Consider the following 23,588-nt stretch of genomic DNA (forward strand, 5'->3'; position numbering starts at 1 on the left):
AATTTATAAAACTTCAACTTTTTCAGCTAATTTTACCAATAGAGTTTTGTTTATGAGAAATAAAATGCAAAATACCTAGGTATGTTTGAATAAAAAACTGATCAAGTAGGTAAGCAACTCATACTGAATTTATATGTAAGCATAATTTGCCTAGGTAAACCTTCAAGCCACAGGAAAGTAGCCAATTCGTTCGATTTTCTGTGCAAATGGTGTTGATGTATTTGATAATTGTATCGATAGGTATATGTATGGCTATATTATTATTTTAAAAATCTGAACATATTAGATCCAATCTTAGACAGGATCAGATCAAATTTAATTCACGGATTGTCTAGGTCTGACCACAGATCAGATCTATGTATTTACTTATAGGTTTTATTGATAGGTAAACTGATAACAGTGATAAGATCCGATCATCCAATTAAGTTTCTCTTATCAGATCTGATCAGAGGTCTGTACAGATCTAATTCTATCGAAACTTTGATTTGATTCTGATCAGATCAAATTCAAATTGGATCTAGGGAATGTCCGAATCTGATGTGATAACAATAAAGTAATATAGATCTAACAACCATCACTAATGCTGAGAGTGAGAAGAGAAAGAGTCGATTGAAATTGAAAAATCAATACAGCTATCAAAGGCACATGCACAGTTGCACACCTCTGTAACATTACGTATTGGGATCACTCAATCATTTTTGTGGAATAGGTACTTTAGTATGATGATTTTTCGTACGTTCAGATAAAGCTCAGGGGAAAATGCTGCAAAAATTGGATATTTCCCAAGTTGTTTCCGTGGTGTAGTGGTTATCACATCCGCCTAACACGCGGAAGGTCCCCGGTTCGATCCCGGGCGGAAACAATAAAATTTTATGCTTCATATTTTCGATCAGAATATACTCAATGGTGTGAAATACCTGAAAAATTTAATAGGAATTAGCAAAGATTTTCTTTTACACTTATTTTTTAATAAAAAAGTAGACTGACTGATAAACTTTTGATAAAGTGACTCTCAAATGCCCCGTTTCGTCAGCTGTTTCCGTGGTGTAGTGGTTATCACATCCGCCTAACACGCGGAAGGTCCCCGGTTCGATCCCGGGCGGAAACACGAATATTTTTGATTTTTTTAACTCGAAATTAATGCAGATTTTGCTCTCTAAATAAATCTTTTACTCTCTAAATTTCATTACAAACAATATTTTATAAATTCAGTAAAACCATAAAATTGAAAAACCCAACAAGATGAAAATTTTGCTCGATAATACTAATAATAACACTCACTCAAATCTATTAAATGAAATATTCTTTAGCTCAATATAAAGAAGTAAATTGTGCGTTCAATTCTCAAGTAAATATTTTTCTCACGCAATGAATAAAATTGAGTAGGTAAAACAGTTAATAAATTTCCTCGATGGTTAAATTATCTCACAAATCATCTATTACGGTTATTGCTTCTGAAACATAATGCTGTTACGAATTATACTAGAGAATCTTATCTGCAGTTCTTTTTAAACGATTCTTTAATATTCATTTCACGCTTTTAGACGCGAAGTTGGGATAAAACATTATACATATATAACGTCTTTAGAAAAATATAACGATTTTCCATTTCACATTACCTGTATTATGTCTCGTTTCTTTATTAATAAATTCTCAATAAAGCGTCACGTATGGATTTACAGAATTATTTATTTGCCAGTTACCATTCCGTACTACGATAAAACACTTTGCAACAAACCGTTACACGAATATAAAACAATTGTTTTTTCGGTAATAGTTTCGAATTATACAAGTAATAGTTGTTATCGTTTCGTAGAATCTTCTTTTTCTAATGAAAGTAGTTGTGTGAAATCCATACGCTAATGTTACATCATTTCACCTCTGTTGAAATACTAAATTGAATCACGACCGATTGATTATAATATTTTATTGTACACACAGTTCATAACATTCCAAAACATAGGAAACAATAACATTCAGACTGTATGAAAATAGATACGTTTAAAACAATCTTATTTTAAAACTAAAACACCCAAATAGGAAAAAAAACAAGCTACGTCGGTACGTAATATAAAACGTCCAAAAACTATGATAACTCAAATAAAATTATTTCTTTTGCTCCGTTTGCAATCGTTTCATGAAATCTTCATCTTGCATCGACATTTGAGTTAGTTTTTTACCGATTTGTTCGTGTATTTCTAAATATTTAGCAACACAACGATCTAAACAGACTGATTCGCCTTTACCCAGCTCTGATTCTTTATATTTAGGTGGTATGCATTTTTTATGACAAGCAGCAGTCATACGATTATACATATCAGCCATCATTTCGATCTCAAGATCTTGAACGAGTTGCATTTTAGAAGCGTCCATTATTAAGATAGATTATTGACTTTTAGAGGTGTCTTTTTTCTCAGCTAATTCTTTCTGAAACTTTTTCCTAGCTTCTTCCGTATAATATGGATATGCTTGTTCGAATTCACGATTATTTTCAACTTGACGAGTAATGCGTTCTTTAACAGCTAACACCTCATTTCTATTCGAATATACTTTGTTACGAGCAACGATAAATCCCAATGCACCGGCAACGATCACGATTCCATATCCAACAAAAGTTTTTTCAACTACATTATACATTGGACCTGTGAAACAAACAGTATGGTTAATTAACAGAACATATTGGAGGGGTGGGTAAGCTTTAAGAACATCACGAATCAATAATAAATACAGGTAAGTACCTCTTAGTGTTAAAGAAGAAGCATTATATTCATTTTTAGCTCATCAGACATGGGTGAGAAAGTTGAGCAATGTGTAAGTCAACTGTACCTCTTTTTATAGTTAAATTACCGCAGCAAAGTTCTTCAAAGAATGGGATGCTGAGAGGGATACGATGGACTTTTCAAGCTTTCACATAACGTGCAATAAATACTAATTATTGAAACATTTATGACAAAATTTCTTCAGCACTTTCATGAACTTCGAAAAATTTTCAGTCGCAAAAACACAAAAATTTTTTTGGATTTCAAGAAAAAAATGTTTCAAATTTTTAGTAACATTTTTAAAATGTAGAGTGAGCTGTTTACTTTTTTCAATTTCCTATCTAGATTAAATAGGTAAAATAGTTCACAATTACTCGGTAGAAGCGCTGTAATCGATAATACTGCAGGAAAGCCAATGGAAACTGGAAAGCCAAGCCAACAAAATTTATTTATTTACATTTTTCTTCAAATTTTTTCCAAAACTAGTGGCCCGTGTGGACAATGCTGCAAGTGTGAAGAAGAGTATGTATGTAGAACAGTCAGGGTTGTCATTTTACTTGTAGAAATTGTAGTATTATATGCATTTATTCTACATCTACATCCACAAGTAGATGTAGAAGTGTAGGACTCAGAAAGTAGAAGTAGAGTAGCATTGCATTGCAACTTTGAAATTGAATATTCAAAAATTATAAAATGAATGCAAAAGGGCGATAAACTAAGATACAACACTTCTATACACAATATTTTTTGTTTTAAAGTTTACACATTCAGAGGATAACTGTACTTTAAAATTATTTTCATTTTTTACTCTGGAGAAGGCAGTATATAATTGTCCATGTGCGAAAACTTCATGAGTCAAGTTCACTCCAACAAATTCAAATGTTTGACCTTGACTTTTATTTATGGTCATAGCAAAAGCAGGAATTACTGGAAATTGAGTTCTTTTTAATTGAAATGGTAAGGTAGAATCACTTGGTAATAAATCAATTTGTGGTATATTGACTATTTTATCTGCATGTATACCAGTCAAAATTTCACATTGAATGAAATGATTAAATAATTTTACTATTAATAATCTTGTTCCATTGCACAAACCTTCTCGGACATTTAAGTTTCGTAATAACATAACTACACATCCAACTTTTAGGCGTAACTCATGAGGAGGCATTCCAGAAGGTGTTTGGGTATATAAAAAATCTAAAGGGTACCGTTCAATTTCTAAGGGATCATCACTTTGAACTTTATCAGAACTATAATAAATTGTTTCTTCTCCATTTATCAATCGTAAAATTTCATTATTCACTGTTAATGCAGTGGAATTGAGTGCACAAAGAATTGTTTTTGATTTGACTACATTTTTGCTGAAATCGCTACCATAGATATCTGCAATAAGATTCTTTGAAATGTATTTTTGTGGTATTTCAATTTTATCGTCACTATCATTCATACTTCCATTTCCTATTGATAACAACCAAGCATTAAAAATATTATTAGTGCACCTTATATTTTCAGTCAATGAAAAAAATTTAAAATGACGCCATAAAGAACTATATATTAAGCAGTGTTCAAGTATAACAGTAGCATTTGCTCTAGGAACCACAGGTAAAGTTTGTCTGAAATCACCACCTAAAATCATGATTTTATTTCCAAATTTACAATCATTTTGCATAATGAATCTCAAGAATCTGTCAATACATTCTAAAATATACTTGTCCATCATAGAACATTCATCAATAATAATCATTTCACATTTTTTAAATTCCTCAGCTTCTTTGGAACCAGCTTTTATAAATGAAATTGAATCATCTAAAATTGGCACAGGCAATTTGAAACCACTATGAGCAGTGCGACCATTTTCTAATAGAAGTGCAGCTATACCAGTGGTTGCAAATGAGAAAACAATTGCATGCTTACTTTGCACATATTGCACAATTGTATTATATAAATAGGTCTTTCCACACCCTCCAGGTCCATCAACAAAAAAACATCTCTGCAAACTATTTTTATTTTCAAATGCATTTTTTATTTCATTAAATATTATCAATTGTTTCTCATTTAGTGAATCTATGCGTAATTGTAATACTTGCTCATCAATTATCGGAATATAATCATTGACATCTTCTTGTTCAGCTAAATTTCTTAATATTTCTCTATCAATAGGTAATTGCAATTTTTCACAGGAAGTATTATGTAACTGTAAAAGTTTATCAATTTCTTGTAAAGCTTTTTGATGTGCAATAATAGGGTCAGAATACTGCTTCTGAAAATCTTCTGATAATAGATCACAAAATTTATTCCATAAAATGGTTGCATTACTCTCAATACAAAACAAACAAATATAACAAAATGTATTTCTCAATTCTGCAGGCATTGCAAAAACACTCATTTCTTGCAAAGTTTGAATATAACTGTTATTATTTTTAATGAGACCTTTTGCTAAAGCTGCTTCTTCAAATGTATTATAACAAATATTATTCACAGTACGAATGTCTTCATAGCTTGTTGAACCTAAACAATGTAAAAGTAACGTTCTCAGATAAAACAATTCCACATTTTTTGAATTTACCATGTACATTCGTGATACAACATTGAAATGTTGTTTTCTTGGTGACCAAACCTGTTTGCTCTTATTGAACACATAATGTTGAGGTATTTCAGTATATTTATATTTTTTACTATCAGCATCTTTTTTATTCAATTCAAACCAAGCTAAAAGAGTACTCTTAGTTCGTTGTAAACCTACATCTTCATTTCCTTTCTCAAATATTACATTTTGTTCACCTGGTAAGTGAACTTGTAAACGAATGACACTATGTGACCGATCATGTAACTTCAATTCAAATAATCTCCATGCAGCTTCACATGCACTTATGTAGCGACAATCTAAGTAGGATTCTATTTCATCATACATTAATAACGAAACTCCTTGATGCATTATTTTAATACATGCGCAATCATAACCTTTATAAATATATTTAAAAATATACTTTACACTTTTTACAGTTGTACACACTTCAACGTTGATATGTGCATTATATTTCTTTGATAGGTACCTATTATAAGGAACAACATATCTATTATCATAAGTGATACCATTTTTAGTAATTTTGATATCATTTCTACGCCTGTAGGAAGGATAACCTGCTCTGTCCATGCAAGTTTCATTCTGAAAAGTTTTTGGAAACCCTTTTACACATTTTCCATTTTCCATACAATAAGCATTAGGTTTCATTGCACCACAAGGACCATGAATCATATTATTTTTGACTATTTCATGTAATGCAGGATAAACATTAGGATCTGGAATTTCAGCACTAACAAATCTATCAATCATTTCACTACTCAATATTTTATCTTTCAAAATAAATAACATATGGGCATGTGGTAGGCCTCGTTTTTGAAATTCTATAGTGTAAACATAACCACTTACTTCTCCAAATATTTTATTTTCTACAATATCATAAATCAATTCTTTATATTTTAATGAAAATACTCTGCATACTAAATCAGGTCTATCACTTGCAGTTTGTGAGTATAATAAATTATCTGATATTTCTGGCCATTTAGGATTGCAAGTGAATGTAATGAATAGATCTGGGGATCCAAACCTACCAACAATTGACATTGCATCTAAATACTTTTCTCTCATATTTCTAGGGGAACCTTCAAAAGTGCTAGGTAAAATAACTTGCTTTCCTACATCACAACCATATTCATCTGTTTTATTTCTCATATAATCCATTAAACCAGTTTTCTACTCTCAAATCTTGTTGATGATTTTTCACATAATTCAATCTGTAGGCTTCAACTTGCACATAAGAATCAACAACATATTGTTGAAGTAATTTTCCATAGTTTAGCAAAGGATTTTGTTGTTTTCTAGTTATAGATAATTTAGATTTTTTATATTGCAACATCGTTATGTGCTTTTCTTTTTCATCATCATTTTGAATTACACTGAGCATATTAGGCTCCCATCCAGGTTCACCATAAGGAAACATTAGAGTATAACACATGGGGTCTAAATTACAGCTAAGAATATTGATATTTATAAACTCATTATTATTCTCAGATTTTGGATAAATGCGAATATCACGTTGAAAAGGTGGAGCACCATCATTGTTTTTGAATATAACAGCCACTTCACTACAATTAGGTAAATTATAGCGCCTACAATCAACAGTTCTATCTTGACGTATCATCATGGAAACATTATTTTCAGTTGCTACTGTGGTGGAATTTTGTGACTGCCTACTTATTTCTTCATTTTCCAAGGTTTTCAACATTCTATAGCTTTTTGCATATGGATTAACTGACCGTATCGCTAAATCCAAATCTTTTAATAAATCCTTGTCACATCCTTTATTAGCATTGACTTTCAAACGTTCATTTAATGCTTCCTCACTATCGAGAAAATATAATTGAGCATATTTTGGCGGGAATGTTGATGAGGTTTGACAATGAGTAGTTTTATGATATATTTGTCCATGAATTCTATAACAATAAGGCCCAGTACCAGAAAGTGTATCAATTTGAGCACCACAAGATGCAAATGACAAAGCACTATTGTATTGTCTTATATTTGTCATAAAATTTTTGTGTTTAGGGTGCAGAACATTTGTTAGAAGTTCATGTATTGAAACTATTGATTTTGGATGCTCAATTTTTACTCTACCTTTCTGACAACATTGAGTATATTTACCATCCCAGGGTAATTCTCCTTTGAAATGTAGTGCAGAACAGAAATTACATTCATAATTAAGGATTCCACAATGATGGGCTGGCATTTTATCTGAAAAGTTACTATGATCAAAAGTTGGAGTAATATTATGGGAAGAATTATCCAGTTTTATTCTTTTTTGGCCAAAAGTGCAATAAGAATGATCCATTAGTATCACATCATCTTCACTACTATTATAATATGAATGCTCAAGTTGAACAACATTAGCTAAAGCAACTTCACTAAAATTTGTTATTGTCTGTTCAGTTTCACAATCATACATTGTAATTTCTTCTACAGTAGTGATATATTTCTCCATATTTTCATCATTAGATAGATCATTCTGGATATAAATATTTTCACTAATACCATCATCATAAATTGCAGAATAATTAATATTAGGCTGATTTATACCTTTGTCATGTAATGGTGAATCAGAACTAATATTAAAATTACAATTACTTGCATTCTCAGTTCTCAAATTAACATTCTCATTTAAATTGCCATAAGTAAATTCAATGATCATTTCTCTTCTAAGTAAATCAAGCAAATGATGTCGCATATCACTTATTGAATAAGATAATTGGGTCACATCTCTTCCATATAATCGACTGGTTGCAAAAGCTAATGCAAATACACCACAGTCTTTCCCATTTGTTTGTTGTTGAACTTTTCTATACACAAACTGAGGATTTTTAATATTTGTACTTAGTTTCAAAAATTTCATCTGATTCTCAGTTATAGAATTACGATTTAAACTATCATACACATACATGATATTTTTTTTTCCAAATTCAAATAATACCCAATGTCTCACATCATCCATATTAGACATTGGTCCATCAGGTAATATTTGTAAAAATTTCTTTCGTTTATCAGTAAACTTTTCAACATAATTCCATACATGTGAATCCCATATACCCATGAGATAAACATCATTAAAATGCACAGAAAACCCTTGCTTATTGATGATTTCAAAAAATTTATTTATTGTATCACCACTAATGTAATCATTCAAAATTTCATTTTCAAGTTCCATAGTGTTGAGATTATAGTTGAGATTAACCTTGCAAAAATGAAATCAACACTTCAAATTTCTCAATTCAAATCTATTACAACACCAGCAATGAATGAATTGAATTCAATTTTATGTGAATAAGGAGTAGTGCTCTTCTATATGCTGCAAAAAATCTGAATTGAATGTGAAAATATGAGTAATTTATTTACTGGAGCAGTGGAAATTCTATATCAAGAATGTTGCAAAAATAAAAAATGAAAACTTCACTTCAAATTTATTTATTCAAATGACTAAACGTATTACCAAAACTGTAATAAATAAATCAAATTCTATTTTACGTGTATGATAATACACGACCAATGTACGCTGAATTTAATTCAAAAGATATGAAAAATGTTTTAACGTGCAATGCACGACCAGTAGAGTTTTACGTGCAAAAAAATCTACACGACCATTTATTCAAGAAAATAATTTACGTGTTTAAAAACACGGCCACTCGAAAAAATTTTTACGTGCAAATATTATGTATTCACACGACCCACACGACCTTCTGTAGAATAGACCTGACAGATCAATACAAAATCTGTAGCCTGCTGTTGATAATAATCAGTGCTGAGTGCTTGAATCTGAAATGTACATAAAAAGAAAATGAGAAAATGTAATAAAAATATTAAGCCAACAACATATAACTGAATCAGTCCATGTGTACCTAAGAAATTCAAAGATTGTTGAAAAAGTTCAAAATGATAATCAGTCTGCTATCAATCAACTGCTGTATTATTTATTATGCACAGCAGTACAATATACACAGGTTACAGGTAAATGAAATGAACAACTGGAACCAACCAACTTTATTTAATATTCACATTAGGAAGTGTAAATAAGTGCTTAAAAGTTCAAGTATCACTTTTTTTTTCTTTTGAAAATAAATTCAAAAAGGAAAGTCACTCAAGAAGCAGTTTATCACGGCACAATAAAACACAAATTACATCCCATTGAGTACACAATTGTTGAAAATGTAAAAATATGAGAATCAGTCTGCTATCAATCAACTGTATTATTTATGTACACTTGTACAGTACAATATACACAGGTATCAGTTTTTTTTCAATTTATTCAAATTGAAAAGCAAAGCACTCAAAAAAAGTAAAAATTGTCTATGATCGAAATCAACAGTATTATTATTATTCAATATTCATCACAATCATCACCAACAATGAATGAGAAATAACATCCCATAAAGTACACACTACACAGGTTATAATAATAGCAACCAATTGCTTGAAACAGATTCATTAATTATCAAGAATCCGAATTAAAAATTGCTGAAAATATAGAAAATTGAAACTCCATCACATCATAATGTAGAAATAGTGAAAATTGATAAAGCATAACACTGGATGGCCTGGATGGCCATTGGCCAGATTTTTCTCTGCTAGTCAAGGGCATCAAGCACTAAAACACACTCAGCTAATCAATTTTTCATTTTTTTCTCATTTTTTACTAAAAAAAAATACGTTGTAGCACCATTTATTTTTTCAATTAATTAAATTTGAATCGTCGTTGTTGAAAATTTAAGTTGAAAAATATCTCAATTTTAGATCTTTTCAAAAATACTGACATTCAAAATCAAATGATATGAACCATGCAGAGTTGGCGCGATTCGAATCGCGCGAAAGAATCGAGAAAGAATCCGATTCTCACGATTCGAATCGGATTCGAATCGCGGTTCTTCAAGTCGAAAGAATCGGAAAACGCAGGAATCCGATTCCCTTTTATAGAGAATCGCACCTTCTCGATTCCCTGCGATTCCTTGCAGGTATTATTCACGTGTTGAAACAGTAAAATGCACTGTTTTTAATGGCTTTTAGTGATGCATTTGCATTTTGTAGTTTGAGACTGGTGACATTTTTTTAAAGATTGGCTGTTGTGTGATAATATTGCAAATCAGTGATTCTATGCAGTGAAAGAATCGCGCAATGCAAGAATCGGATTCTCTTTAATGGAGAATCGCGCCCTCGCGATTCTCTGCAATTCCCTACTCACAGCCACAAACGAAAGAATAGAACATGAAAAATGATCATATACCTAGTTGGGGAAATTACTGATTTCATTTAAAATTCATTTGTCAAGTCCTGAAGTTGAAAAAAATTAGTATTTGGGAATCGGAATCGGAGGGAATCGAGAACCGCTAAAGAATCGGATTCAGAACCGGATTCACTCTGTGAAAGAATCGAGAGTGGAGAATCCCGATTCTCTCAGGTATGGGAATCGTAATTCAGGAATCCGATTCTGACGAACCGAGGAATCGCGCCAACTCTGGAACCATGAGATTATTTAAAAAAAAAAAAAAAATAGCACCTATTTCAATACCTACCAAAGAGAGCCAATCGCAGCGAGGCTACTCTGTTTTTCTGTGACGAAACGGATCGCGTCTATCACGTCGTACATCCTTTGAAAAGTCAAAAAATTAATCAATCTTCTCTACTGGGGAAGTGGATTTTTTATTAATTAGATAAATTGAAAAGTTCGAACTTTTGAAATTTTGTATGAAAAATTTATACAAAAGCATGAGTTGAAAGTGAAAATAATTGATTACAAACGTGATATTTAGTATTCCGAAGTATGTATCAGTATTTATATCCCTTTTCTGTACTTATTTTATGCTCAAGTTATCATTTAATTGCAGGCAGCCAAGATGGATAAAACGCATCTCAATAACCCAGAAAAGCTGAGAATCTGTCGATATTACTACTATTTAGGATTTTTCTGCTTACCCGTTTTATGGGCCATTAACTACGTTTGGTTCAAAGAAGAAGCCAACTTCAAACCCGAATTCGCTGAACAGAAAGAAATTCAAACGCTTCGGAGAAGATCTGGCATAGGTGCAGTTATCTGGCTGATAGCTATCATTTGCTGGGTAATTCAATTTCAGATGAATCGTTCTAAATGGGGAGAATTCGGTGAAAATATTTCGTTTATTATTCCTACGGGATCCGCGTAACTTGAAAGGTAATTCACTCGTATACTAAATTTTCTCCTTTTGATTACTATTCACTAATGTGTCAGAAGTTGGTCTGATATAATGACTGTCTCTTGTTAATTCAGTTTATTGTACATATTATCATGTGATCAATTCTAATTATATAATTTCGAATTTTTACAATCGAATACTGCTACCAAAATATTGCAATTTGGATTCGTAATGGTATTGTAAAAATGTTTAACATGCTTCTATATATTATTTATTACGTATTTTTGTTTTATATCGTTGAATAAATATTTCCATTTTTACATAAATGTTTGCATTGTTATTTGGTCGCAGTTAATCGAGAAGAGAATTAACGTCAAGTCGTTTTCAAGCTTATTGAACGTAGAATGAATTCAGAATCTAATTTCTAGTGAACGAAAGGTTGTTTAAAAATAGCGAGTTATTGAGTAAGTGTGTTGAATTTCTTCGATCTTGTTTATCCAGTGATTTACGTTGGAAATTATTTAATCTCTTCATCGTAAATGAGATTTTCGTCTGGAGAGTTTTTTCAGTCTAGTACATATGAATGTAAATAGATTACACTTATCGTAACAAAACAACTTTTTGGAAATACTTTCGAGATCTCTCTGCTCTAATAAAAAAAAAAAACAAAAACAAAAGCAGTCGAATGTATTGAAATCTTCGTTATAGATAATATAGGAGTACGTGATGTGGTTTCAATTTACGATCAAGTTCATGCTAAGTTTAATTTTATGCATTCTTTATCGTAAATCAAGTATCGACTGGATTTGGACTAAATGCCCAGTCCAACTACGAACGTAATTTCCTTCGAGCAAATCTTTTGTCATTAGCGAAGTCACTAGAATGTCGATTACATTCACGATTAAACTCGATTCTTTGTGAATTTTGTATTTTAAAATCTGATCTGATCGAATATCGCCAGTCATTTGTCTACTTGCTTTTGGTAAACGACGTTTAATGTGTTTATGGTGTAAAATGGATAACATTTTCGGTTTTTTTGTTGTTCTTGGAGTATCTGCAAGCTTAGTATTTGGTGCAAATGTTCCTTCGAATGAAGGTAAGTCATTTTTTTGAAATATATTACCAATTCGTAATATTATTGTAAAAAACCCTTCGGGTCAATTTTTTTCTTTCAATTTAATGAAATGATTGTTTTGTGTGCGACGTTGAAAAGAAATGAGTTACATGAAAGCAGTAAAGTTGAAAACTCGTTAAATTCATTTGAAATTTTCTTTTTATTTTAAATAAAATGTGCTTGTGAAAGAATAAAGAGAAAATTGTGTAAAAAAGTAAATCCTCGAAGCACTTCTCGATTTTAAATTTATTCTCGTGTAATTGATTAGTGTAGCATAGCTAGTAGCTACAAGCTGTGAAACTAGGTAATTAAATGAGTGAAAATCGTTCCAATTAACTATGTTAAATTTTTATGTGAAATATTTCAAAGGACTGACAGATATTACGAGTAATTTATAATTTGACTAAAAATGCTGAATTTAGTTGGAAATTTTCTTGTAATAATGAACTGTACAAGAATATACCAAAGCATAAACTGACAACGTCAGTTTTACTTTATGATTATATTATTACAATGTTATGAAATTATGAAGCTGTATATTAGTTGAGAAGCCACGACTTTCGATTTTTAATCATAAATTAAAATGTATGCAGGGGTTGAAATTTCAGTTAGAATAATTTGAATTCTTTTAAAACTAGAAAAATTCTTTCTAAATAGGTTTGTCTGTTTTTTGAAAAGTACCTACTACCTAGCTACCTAGGTATTGAGATTATAGCTTCGTGCAATATGATTGAATTTCATTTGAAGCGCATTATTCGTTCGAATTTAGTGTCTTTTAGATTACCTATTCGTTGATTTTTATTTGAAATTCGAATTCGCTAACATTTGCTTTTATTTCTATCATATTTTAGATTACGCTGGGAAATTATTCGGTAGTTTATTCAACAATGATATTCCAGAAGCATCATCGCCGTCCGCATCTGTAAATGGTCAAGGAAGAATATTTGGCAGTATATTTGACGACGAAGTTCCTCACCAAGCTCGAAATGACACCCCAAGCACATCTGCGCCAACAACAACAACAACTACAACAACTTCGAAGCCTACGACGGTGTCAAAACCAGAAACAGAAGTCGTCTATATTCCTGTTCACCAAGAACCGTCTTACGACCCGAATTATTTTCCGATGATTCCGCCGTATCCTGTATTGTACAGCGCACCGATGGACTCTCGTTATCAGCTCAACGACTTTGGATCTTATTACCCTATTATGAACCAATTTCCTTCGGCGTATGATTCCGGTTTGCAAAATTCACCGTTGTTTAATCAAGATCCTATCCGCAGCCCGTTGGAAAAAATTATTTATCAACCTATCTCGCAAAACGCTGTGCCTACAATTATGAAACCCGATTCCAGCTACGTTGGTTCTGATAGGCTGATCCTGCATCCGATCTACGAAAATTCTTTGCCTAATAATTTTTACGGTGATATTATTCCTTCGAACGTGTTGAATCCTAATGTGGTTTCTTCGAATAATCCTACTAAAATCCCTTCGAACGTTAAGCCTGATACTGAGAAGAAAATTATATTGAAACCGGTCTTCGAGAACAATCCTTCAAGCTTAGGTCAACTTACAGAATACGGTCGAGACGAATTGAATAGACAAATTATGAAATTAATCGACAGCTATTTAATTAAAACAAAACAGATTCCGTCTACCAGCATCGAATCTCATACCGAACAAAATATCGACGAGACGAGCGAAAATTCTGATGAATATCCAGTTATCCAGCCATCGACCCCGTCTCCTAGTAACTATACCACGTCTTCGATTACCCAAGAACAAACCAACAAGGTGCACCGAGTGATTACAACAACTGAATTCAACGCCACCCATAAGATTCCCCAAACCGAAGTAGTTTTCGATTCCGATAAAGTATTACCAGCATTGACCAATGAAACATTTCAAAGCTCCATCGAAGTAAATCAATCTATCGCCGGGACAGTTGAGAATGGTACAGATGATTCGAGTAAATTGGATTCTAACGCTAACGAAAAAGTCGATGTCGAAGCTGATATATTGTCTACCATTTCTCCGAAAGATTTGATTACAAGGTTGGAAAATAATCGAACGTCTGTCAACGATTCCAAATTGAACGATCGTTTTATAACCGAATCCGCTACGATGGAGCCGACAGTTCGTACTTTTACCGATAGCAAGGGAAACAAATGCACTGAGGAAACAGTCGCCGTCAATGGCAAAGAATACAACTTGTATCGTTGCGAAGAGAAAAGTTTCGATGGAAAATACGACCAACTCGCGAGGAAAACTGTTAAACCGGATGTGACATATTTTACCGAAGAATTACCATCAGCCACTGAATCTGCGCCATCGAACGATAAAAATAATCAAGAGTCGGATGAATCTGCGAAACATAAAACCGAGAGCTCTACGTTGAATACCGTCGTGTATTCCACGAATTTTGACGAAATAGAGTAGGTTTAGATTTCTTTTGACATGTCACGCTATAGGTAGTATTTATTATTAGGGATTTATTTGATAGATGCGGCTGATTAATTGGCGGCCTATTTTAGTGGTTTTAAAACGTAGACATATTTTGAGATAAAATTAATTATTTAATTCTAGATTTATCGCATTGCTTATAAGTATCTACTTATTTCTATTCAATTTGGTTACTGATCGTTTCCAGTACAAATAGAACTATTTCTATTTTTAATATTATTCGATTAATTTTCGATTTTTTTTTTAAATTTAATTTATTTTCGATGACTTTAATTTATTACGCGTGACTTTATTTGTAATTTGTATTTAATTTTTACGAGCTTTCAGAGTTGATCTATTTTTGAAGCTCGATGCATTTGTTTAAAAGACGAATAAAAAAAAACTTCTATAACAATGACGTTTCGTATTTTATAGTTCATTTTACAATTCAGTGAAAAATATCGATTTTTTTATCACCGATAATAAATGTTTACAAAACTTTTGATTTTATATCGACAAGTTTAAGTTTCTATAGTCGATTTCAGCCGAGTAATAAATGAAATGACTCGAATGTCGAACGTTTTCAACACCGGCATAAATTATAAACGTAATAGTAAACGAAAAGAATTCTCAAAAGATGTTTTGTAAATATGTACATCTTTCATTGCTTCTTCGATCAGTGCACACAACTTTTAGCCAAGTACTCGAGTTATATGTATCTTGCAATAAGGTTTTTGAAATACACTACTTACACCATACAACCTACCTATAGTGTACCGAAAAACGAAAAACTTTTTAAGTACCATTTGGATTGGAATATACAGTATTGAGTTAGAAGTGCTGCGAAATCTCGTATATTTTTCACGCAGTAGGTATTATAGGTAGGTACTAGAAAAGTGGCACGAATGTTAAATTGGAAATTTCGCTTTGCTCCGACACCATGCTCATTTCAATTAGGTAAGTGGATTACGATACAATTAAGACCCTTCTCATCTTTACTGTCTAACTGATATAGGGCTCTTGATTAAACTTCACTTGCAGGAATTGCCCAAATTGATGCAGGTCTGTACGGTGGTTAATATTCAAACGACTGTGGTCAGCTTTGACATTTCGATGATTTGATGTTTACGAATAAAAAAGGTCGTTTGAAATTAAATTTATTTTTTAGATAGATATCAATATTTCAAGCTTATGTGAATAAATTTAGATATAAATAGTACAACTATTTTCGAAGTAGGTACTTACGAAGTAGACATCAAATGTTTACTCGCTTGGAATTTTATACAAGTTCGAACCTTTATCTGAAAAGGAATTTCAACCGGAGGAATGTACTTACACAGAGATGTTTTTTTTTTTTTTTTTAATACAAGGAGTTTATTTTTTGGATTTTTAAAATTTTAGAATTCGAAAGATATTTTTTAGGATGTTAATTTTGAAAAAGAAAAGAGAACAGGTCCAAGTAAGGATGAAAGCTCTTGAAAATTTTGAATTCTTATGATTATTCAAAATGTCAATTAATTCTCTTAATTTTGTAAAAGAAAAGAGTATGAGATGGTAAACTCTACGTTAAAAAAAAAACTTCCTCCGGTTGAAATTCCTTTTCAGATGAATGGTCTTTGAATTGAGTTTCTTCAAGTATCTAAATAGGCACGAACTTGTATAAAATTCCAAGTGAATAAACATTTGATATACGGTAACTAGGTACTTCGGTGTATGATTCCTTTTTGGAGAATTTTTTGAGGAATTCAAAATTTCCTTTAGTGATCATTCTTGAAAAAAAAATTAAAATCTATTGGAAGCTCTAGAATTGTCCGAAACCATCATCAATCAACTCGATAGGTCAAAACTAAAGTACAAACTAAACTTCAACGGTATAAATCAAATTTCAGATTTTATTAGCCCAATTTTATAAAATTTCAATTTTTTTTTTCATTTTTAATCCAAATTGGAATTTTTTAAAATGCGCAAAAAATCGAAAAATGAATTTTAGTTATTTAAATTATTTGCTAGAGGTGTATTGAAGGTAGGTACCTACTTTATTAATTTGCCTTCGTCTTGTTAAAAAACATTTTTAAAAAATCAACTTGAATACCTCCTTGAGTTTGCATTTTACAAAAAATGTAAAAATTTATCCCAAAATTTTTAAAATCGCCGTTTTTTATTTTCTTGCTCCACATTTTTTCCCAATCTGATAAATTCTCATTCATTAAACACTTTATGGGAAGAAAAGAGAAGACCCCATTTGTGTGAGTCTCCTCTCAAAATTTTTTTCTCTCCACGTTCACACTTTGATTGCATGTTTTTGCGAAAGAAAAAAAACGCACCAACATTTCGATCTCAAAATTCATCAAAATTGAAAAAATTGTTTATTAGGTTTTTTTCATTTTAAAGTCCCTTCTTACATAAAACTTCTTTTATTTGGAAAATTTTAAGCTCAGATTACGAATTGAAGGAGTCACTCCTTTCGTGAAAAAATCAAGCAAAAAACCCAAAAAATTAGTGTTTTGCTTGCAACAACTTGAATTAAAAATGATAAAAATCAATTATCACTACCATACTACCTACGTAAGATCGTTTTACATAAATTTGCTCCAACATTTTAAAATAACGATACGTGGGTAAGTCTAAGTACTTAATCATATAAGGAAAACTGCATATGCATGGGAACAAAATACATGCCCATTTTCTAATACCTACCTAATGATTTTCAAATTTCACATAAACATTTTTCTCCTATGTTATCATGTATCCAACGTATATATCTATCAATTCGAGTGTAAACGCCAGGGTAATTTGGTTGACCACAGCCACGACCCCAAGAAACAATCCCTGCAACAAAAACAAAAACAAAATGGTCCCCAGTGGAGTTTGAAAATTATAAACACTTGTGGTGATGTAGTATATGTATAATTTGATGACTTCTAATTAAAATAAATGTGACATTTATTCTTACCGACAACTTTCATGGTTCCAAGTCCATCAACATTGATTTGTAAAGGTCCGCCACTGTCACCCTGTAACGAATTTAAATGAGTTATTCATTAAATGCCTTCAATTTTCGTGAAATCTTGTTTTCAAAATTTTGTAACTAACTATATTTGCCTCTGACAATTTAATATTTTTAATGAACCAGAAAAACACCCACCTCATCATTTTTAAACAACGTTCGAAATTTTTTTCAAAAAATAATTAAAATTGTGATACCTACCTACTAATGTTTTTTTTTTTTTTTAAATTGACCAATTTTTGAGTAACTTTTGCCTTTTCAAGCGATTTATTTGGTTTCTTTCTCTCTTATAATAAACGATGGGTAAAATATATTTCTGAATTCTGATTCTTTTCAAGTGAGGAATCAACATTATAGTCTGATTATGTGAAGGGTCTTACCCTACAGGCATCTTGTCCTCCAAAATACAAGTTTCCAGCGCACATCATGTTATCAGTTACTGAATACAACGAGTTTCCATAAATATAATTCATCCTACAATGATCAGTCGGAATGATAGGAACTTCCACTTTCCGTATCTTGTTAGTTGCGGACAGGGACGCGGACGTCCATTCGTCATTGGAACCCCATCCAGTAACGGTGCCAAAGTAACCGGCGTAATTTTGATTTTCTACATTTGAGACACGTTGTTATTACAGATTACCTATCTACACATGTTGTACACAATGCATGCAATAAAATATACAGAAGGTAATTGGGTAGGTAAGTAGGTAAAGGTACATAGGTACGAGTACGTCACGATCCAAGCAATCAAAATAATGTTGGTTCGTATTTAATATTTTTTGAACGGTGAAATGACCATAAAAGCACTTTGCGAGAAGAAATCGATCAATTTTTGATTTTCGAAATTTAAAAAAATGAAAATTTATCGAGTACGTCCCAAAAATTATTTAAATTATCAAAATAGAATATTTTGATTACTTCTTCACTCCAAATAATTTTAAAGTTAAAATTGTCAAGGATCACGTTTTCGACTTTTCGTCTGAGGCTAATTTGGATGGTAACAGTACCGCTCTACCCGAATACACATAGACCTCCCTTGTGCAAGTGGTGTCCGAGACCTCACTTCGACCAATTACTACAAGTGTGTTGATACAGCTAAAATTACTGCTGATCAAAATTTCAACTAAGCGATAAAAAACTATAACATGGTTTCTTACCAGAACTTGGTAGGCATGCTGGTTGAATTTTCGGGGTATTGAATGATAAAGTGCGCTCTAATTTCAAAATTGCGATGTCGTTATCAAAAGATGACATATTAAATCCCGGGTGTATAATTATCTCTATGATTCTTAACCATACTATTTTTTTTGTGTTCGAGTAAGTCATTTAATGTTATTTCTTTATAATATCCACCCAATAATGCTTCAACTCCGGTGTCACCTTTTTCGACGATCCTGTAAACGTAAAGAATTCGGTTTTATATCACTAATGAACTCGTAAATACACACACATTATGAAATATTAACGATCTCAGATTTGCAGTTGTTGGGTATAAGTATATTATATGTATGAGTATACCTACCTTTTAAGGTGGATCTTGGGGGGAAAAGAGGAAAGATTACGACCAAACTCAGTGGCGAATCGATCTTTTATAGAGTTTAAGATAGGTTGCTAGGTACCTATTTTATGCAAGTTTTGACAAGTTTTTTAAAATTTTGAAATGATTTCATCATTTTTTTTTTGATGATACCTATAAAATGAATTGAATGTTTTTCAAAGTATTTTTATGCCAATTTAAAGATTTTTAGCAATTTTCACTGAACTTCCTTAAATTTTGCAAAAATTCTGTCATTTTTTGCAGTTTATATTGGTATTTAACAGTGGATCGAATTCTGTACTCTTCAAATCGTGGTTCGGTGCAGCTAAACCTGAGTTATTTTTGGTGATTTCACCCAACCCTGTGACTAACATCGTGAACATATTTCCTTACCCATCCACGCAGTGTGCAGCAGTTAATAAGTGCTGCTTAGTGATAACTGTAGCTCCGCAACTTACAACGCCGAATATTCTTAAGGCTGCCACCCAAGGAAATTCGTTTTCTTCGGCTTCTATTCCTCCAGCAATTCTCTTTTTTCGAGTATTTGTTCTACAATCTGAAAAATAGCATGATTAGTTGATTATTGTTGGTAAAATGAAAATAAACGTGAAAAAAGTCTAGGTAACTTTGAAATCTCACCGCATTTAGGACACTTTGAAATAACCGTTCCTGTGCTTCTTTGTAGTGTATGAAGAATATCTGTCGCAGGAAATTGTCTGTTGATGAATAAGCCTTCAGCTGTTGGCATCTACATAGAATAATATTTATACCAAAGAGTGAAAATTGAGAAACTTGATTATAGGTACCTATGAAATTTCATTGATCAGAGTGAAGTACTTTTTGCAGATCTATATATTTCATTGTAACTTATCAGTTATCAGTTGGGTCATTCCACGCTCATTCGACCAAGAAGTAGAAAGGGGGGAGAGTAGGCGTTTTTTAACAAATTTTCCTGTGGAAATCCATTTCAGCAGTGGATTACTCGATAACCGCAATACCAACCAAAATGAAAGTTTCAGATTGTTCCGGCACTCAAAAATTCTGAAAAAATATACTGTGGACAACTTTTCATGCAAAAAAAAACATTTTGAAAAATTGGAATGGCATTATCTCGTAATGTCGATTTTAAAAAATTTAAAGTTTGCGAAAAAATACGATTTTTTGATTTAAAACATAAAAAAAGCTTTGATTGCAGAAGTTGACCCATTTGACCCCTGTTTTTACGTATCCGTTGAAAAAGTTGAAACCCCATTTCTGTCGATGGAATAAACTCATCACGAAAAAATAAAAATTCGAAAAAATCCAATTTTCTATTCCAAACATCAAAAAAAGTGTAAATTTATCAGTTTTCTTATTTTGACCTCTTTCTGACGTAGGTAGGTATTTCATAAAAAAGTTGATGAAATTCACACATAGCAAAAAAAAAATGAAATTCGTTTATTTTTTGATAAAAGTGAGAAAGTTGTTATAGTATTAAATAGAGTGACCATTAATAGTAATAATTCTGGGCTAGACTACTATCGCGAGAAAGATCAGAATGATTACCTAAGGGGGTTAATATTGTCCTATACCAGGCTAGCTCTCCGAGCATAGGAATATGGTCTAACTACCTTAACTACACAGAATGTTGAAATAAACAGAAACGAACACAATTCCTATCTATTTCTGTGCTAACTTTTATTATTGTATTAGAGACATCGATCCTATTATAATTAATATAATTAATTATCCTATTACCCATGTCCCCTCCAATATGAGTGAGTCCATGATCTTTGTCATAGACTCATGCCGATTATGTGGTTTGTAATGATATATTTTATAAGTGCGTAAGTGAGGAATCCTTGTTCCATCCCTTACGACGAATGACTTCTTCTATTAATTATGATAAAGCTATAATTAATATAGTGGAGACACCACCATGTAAGTACCTACTTACCTAACACTGCTGACCGTCTCACCACCTCTTTCCCTTAGCCTACCCCAATAATAGTGGCTGTCGGTGGCTGCTTTACTTATGAAGAGACTCACGTAACACACGCATCCCTCTCAATGCCTAGGTACATCTCGAGTAGACCGCAAAATTAGGTATAATCGTCGGATTAATACCATTATAATTATCAACCGACGATTACGATTAGACTTTAATTTAATCTAGTCCACATGCGAGGTGGGTAAAATAATAAAATAATACTACTTAGGCCGATGCCTGTCTTCGTATACAAATTACTCCCTGACCACATACTTTTGACGAGGTTCCTACCAAGGTCGACTGCAAAAACCAAGTGAGGATCGTGGCGAAAACCTCGATGCGAGTAGCCACGATTCCAGAAGATCTCCTCTCACCCCTTCTATGCATAATTGACATAAAACGGGTGTATTGGTAAGAGGCAGGTGATATTCGTGTACATAATAAAATTATGTACACGTAGTTCACACGTTACGACGATTCTCCTATCTAGGTAATCTTTATGGGAATGTCCACCTAGAGGGTGAAGGCATATTACCCTATATCATAGTCATTGCTGAAATATTTCTACCATTGAAAATTCACCGAGGTATTACAGTCAACAGTTATTATAACCTAATCTGAGAAATGGTCAAAAGTAACTAAAGATTGTCGCTGATATAATTCAACTTTGGCATTTTGTTGTTGTATAGACTCATGAGGATTTCATATTGGTTGCAGTTTGTATTTTCTCCAGTCTTCATTCATTAGGTACCTACTTTAAATTGAGTACTGTCGAATCAATAATATTCACTTTCGCCAGAAAAACATTGAATTTTTTTTTGCAAATGTGAGTTCTGATTTGCCCTACCTACTCGTTATTAAATTTAGATTCAACATGAAACGAAAATTAGGGATGAAAGAAATGCCTCTGCACATTACTCACCTGTAGCAATTCAATCATGATAACATTCACAAATATGATCACAGGTGCAAGATACATGATGAACAGTACATAAATAGGTAATCTACTTAACCGAACTATCACTACTAGAAAAACAAAAGCACAATCAAATCTGAAATTTTCCAATAAGGATAAAATAGACCACCAAAAATATCACGATGCACGCAAGTGCACCAACAAAAAACGCGAAGAAGTCCAAATAGGTAAATGAAAACACAGAATCGCGAAATGAAGTGCCATACGATACTCGTAGAACTTGACTGCGGAGAGTGAGTTTTGAAATTCCACATTAGCCTCTACTCGAGTATTTTATGTGTCATTTTGAAAAAAAAATGATCCTACTAATTCTAGAAAAAAAGAAAAGAAAAGTGTCTGCTTTCCTAGACATAACACTCCTTTGTTAAACGGTCCATTGTTAACAATCAATCAACCCCTAATAACCAGTACCTTCCTAATAATTGTTATTAAACCTAGGTAGGCGACTAGGTGCCTAGGTCTAGGTACATACAGATTGTGACACTGCTAATAGGCGTCGATGGTAATGTTTTTCTTGCAAGACGTATTATAATTAGCATTTTTTCCCCTCTTTATTCTCAATGTGCAGGGGCTTTCAAAATTCGGGCCAAAAATGAGAAAAAAATCAAAATTTTGTCAAATTGACCTAGAAAGTTGACATTTTAATTTGTATCTCATTTTCTGGCCTGGCGATGGTTTCGAACTATTTTGGAGCCTCCGCTGAATTTTCAAATTTTTCGGCTTTCGAAAAAAAAAATTGAGTGAGGGTGACAAGGGAATTCAGCTCCTACAATAAACTCGAATTTACACTCTTGTGACCCTTTCAATCAATTTGATTTTTTTTCAAGATTTTTTCGCGCTGTTCTGCCGTTTCATATTCAAAATTTCTTCCAGTGATTATTTTTGAAAAAAAAATAAAATAAAAAATGGAAATCCAAAGGAAGCTCTAGAATTGTCCGAAATCATCATCAATCAACTAGGGAGGTCGAAACTAAAATACAAACTTGACTTCATTTTTTTTTTCGTTCCCGCATTCGCGAACGGTGAGTTACTTTTTTTTTCAAAAAATAATTATTGAAGACATTTTTG

General features: G+C 32.2%; 5 protein-coding genes, 2 long non-coding RNA genes and 2 other non-coding genes across 9 annotated transcripts; 5 read left to right on the forward strand and 4 right to left on the reverse strand.

Moving 5' to 3' along the window:
• The first annotated feature begins 789 nt into the window (after window positions 1-789).
• On the forward strand, window positions 790-862 carry TRNAV-AAC (transfer RNA valine (anticodon AAC)). The gene has a single exon. It is a non-coding gene; the product is annotated as a tRNA-Val (tRNA).
• A 173-nt stretch (window positions 863-1,035) lies between these two features.
• Window positions 1,036-1,108, forward strand: TRNAV-AAC (transfer RNA valine (anticodon AAC)). Its single transcript has one exon. It is a non-coding gene; the product is annotated as a tRNA-Val (tRNA).
• Window positions 1,109-1,912: 804 nt separating this feature from the next.
• On the reverse strand, window positions 1,913-3,010 carry Tim10 (translocase of inner membrane 10). Its single transcript, XM_065369645.1, has 2 exons — window positions 2,739-3,010; window positions 1,913-2,642 (listed from the first exon to the last, which is right to left on the reverse strand). Exon 2 carries the CDS (start codon window positions 2,371-2,373, stop codon window positions 2,107-2,109), a length of 267 nt encoding a protein of 88 aa, XP_065225717.1. The 5' UTR covers window positions 2,374-2,642; window positions 2,739-3,010; the 3' UTR covers window positions 1,913-2,106.
• A 232-nt stretch (window positions 3,011-3,242) lies between these two features.
• Window positions 3,243-4,894, forward strand: LOC135849282 (uncharacterized). The gene is made up of 2 exons (XR_010559512.1): window positions 3,243-4,361; window positions 4,527-4,894. It is a non-coding gene; the product is annotated as an uncharacterized LOC135849282 (long non-coding RNA).
• A 340-nt stretch (window positions 4,895-5,234) lies between these two features.
• LOC135848343 (uncharacterized) lies at window positions 5,235-6,408 on the reverse strand. Its single transcript, XM_065368241.1, has 2 exons — window positions 5,326-6,408; window positions 5,235-5,267 (listed from the first exon to the last, which is right to left on the reverse strand). The coding sequence occupies exons 1-2, from the start codon at window positions 6,406-6,408 to the stop codon at window positions 5,235-5,237; spliced, it is 1,116 nt and encodes a 371-aa protein (XP_065224313.1).
• Window positions 6,409-8,759: 2,351 nt separating this feature from the next.
• On the reverse strand, window positions 8,760-10,141 carry LOC135849281 (uncharacterized). Its single transcript, XR_010559511.1, has 2 exons — window positions 9,207-10,141; window positions 8,760-9,123 (listed from the first exon to the last, which is right to left on the reverse strand). It is a non-coding gene; the product is annotated as an uncharacterized LOC135849281 (long non-coding RNA).
• Window positions 10,142-10,956: 815 nt separating this feature from the next.
• pen-2 (presenilin enhancer) lies at window positions 10,957-11,797 on the forward strand. The gene is made up of 2 exons (XM_065369644.1): window positions 10,957-11,120; window positions 11,187-11,797. The coding sequence occupies exon 2, from the start codon at window positions 11,196-11,198 to the stop codon at window positions 11,499-11,501; it is 306 nt and encodes a 101-aa protein (XP_065225716.1). The 5' UTR covers window positions 10,957-11,120; window positions 11,187-11,195; the 3' UTR covers window positions 11,502-11,797.
• Window positions 11,798-12,211: 414 nt separating this feature from the next.
• On the forward strand, window positions 12,212-15,443 carry LOC135849278 (uncharacterized). Its single transcript, XM_065369643.1, has 2 exons — window positions 12,212-12,567; window positions 13,437-15,443. Exons 1-2 carry the CDS (start codon window positions 12,468-12,470, stop codon window positions 15,023-15,025), a joined length of 1,689 nt encoding a protein of 562 aa, XP_065225715.1. The 5' UTR covers window positions 12,212-12,467; the 3' UTR covers window positions 15,026-15,443.
• A 758-nt stretch (window positions 15,444-16,201) lies between these two features.
• LOC135847469 (trypsin Blo t 3-like) lies at window positions 16,202-20,103 on the reverse strand. The gene is made up of 5 exons (XM_065367003.1): window positions 19,969-20,103; window positions 19,196-19,432; window positions 18,416-18,645; window positions 17,982-18,042; window positions 16,202-17,857 (listed from the first exon to the last, which is right to left on the reverse strand). The coding sequence occupies exons 2-5, from the start codon at window positions 19,362-19,364 to the stop codon at window positions 17,736-17,738; spliced, it is 582 nt and encodes a 193-aa protein (XP_065223075.1). The 5' UTR covers window positions 19,365-19,432; window positions 19,969-20,103; the 3' UTR covers window positions 16,202-17,735.
• Between the last annotated feature and the right edge of the window lie 3,485 nt (window positions 20,104-23,588).

Source organism: Planococcus citri, chromosome 5 (genome assembly GCF_950023065.1).
Source record: "Planococcus citri chromosome 5, ihPlaCitr1.1, whole genome shotgun sequence".
Lineage (NCBI taxonomy): Eukaryota > Metazoa > Arthropoda > Insecta > Hemiptera > Pseudococcidae > Planococcus > Planococcus citri.

What these genes read in the sequence shown, in the direction of transcription:
- LOC135847469 (XM_065367003.1), bottom strand. Translation starts at nt 19,364, where the DNA reads ATGACTTACTCGAACACAAAAAAAATAGTATGGTTAAGAATCATAGAG. An exon ending in GAGGACAAGATGCCTGTAGG is followed by an intron (nt 18,043 to 18,415) that starts GTAAGACCCTTC and finishes AATTCGTTACAG; the next exon opens with GGTGACAGTGGCGGACCTTT. An exon ending in TGGAACCATGAAAGTTGTCG is followed by an intron (nt 17,858 to 17,981) that starts GTAAGAATAAAT and finishes TTTTTGTTGCAG; the next exon opens with GGATTGTTTCTTGGGGTCGT.
- Tim10 (XM_065369645.1), bottom strand. Translation starts at nt 2,373, where the DNA reads ATGGACGCTTCTAAAATGCAACTCGTTCAAGATCTTGAGATCGAAATG.
- pen-2 (XM_065369644.1), top strand. Translation starts at nt 11,196, where the DNA reads ATGGATAAAACGCATCTCAATAACCCAGAAAAGCTGAGAATCTGTCGA.
- LOC135848343 (XM_065368241.1), bottom strand. Translation starts at nt 6,408, where the DNA reads ATGAGAGAAAAGTATTTAGATGCAATGTCAATTGTTGGTAGGTTTGGA. An exon ending in TTGTATCACGAATGTACATG is followed by an intron (nt 5,268 to 5,325) that starts GTAAATTCAAAA and finishes TACATTGTTTAG; the next exon opens with GTTCAACAAGCTATGAAGAC.
- LOC135849278 (XM_065369643.1), top strand. Translation starts at nt 12,468, where the DNA reads ATGTGTTTATGGTGTAAAATGGATAACATTTTCGGTTTTTTTGTTGTT. An exon ending in AAATGTTCCTTCGAATGAAG is followed by an intron (nt 12,568 to 13,436) that starts GTAAGTCATTTT and finishes ATCATATTTTAG; the next exon opens with ATTACGCTGGGAAATTATTC.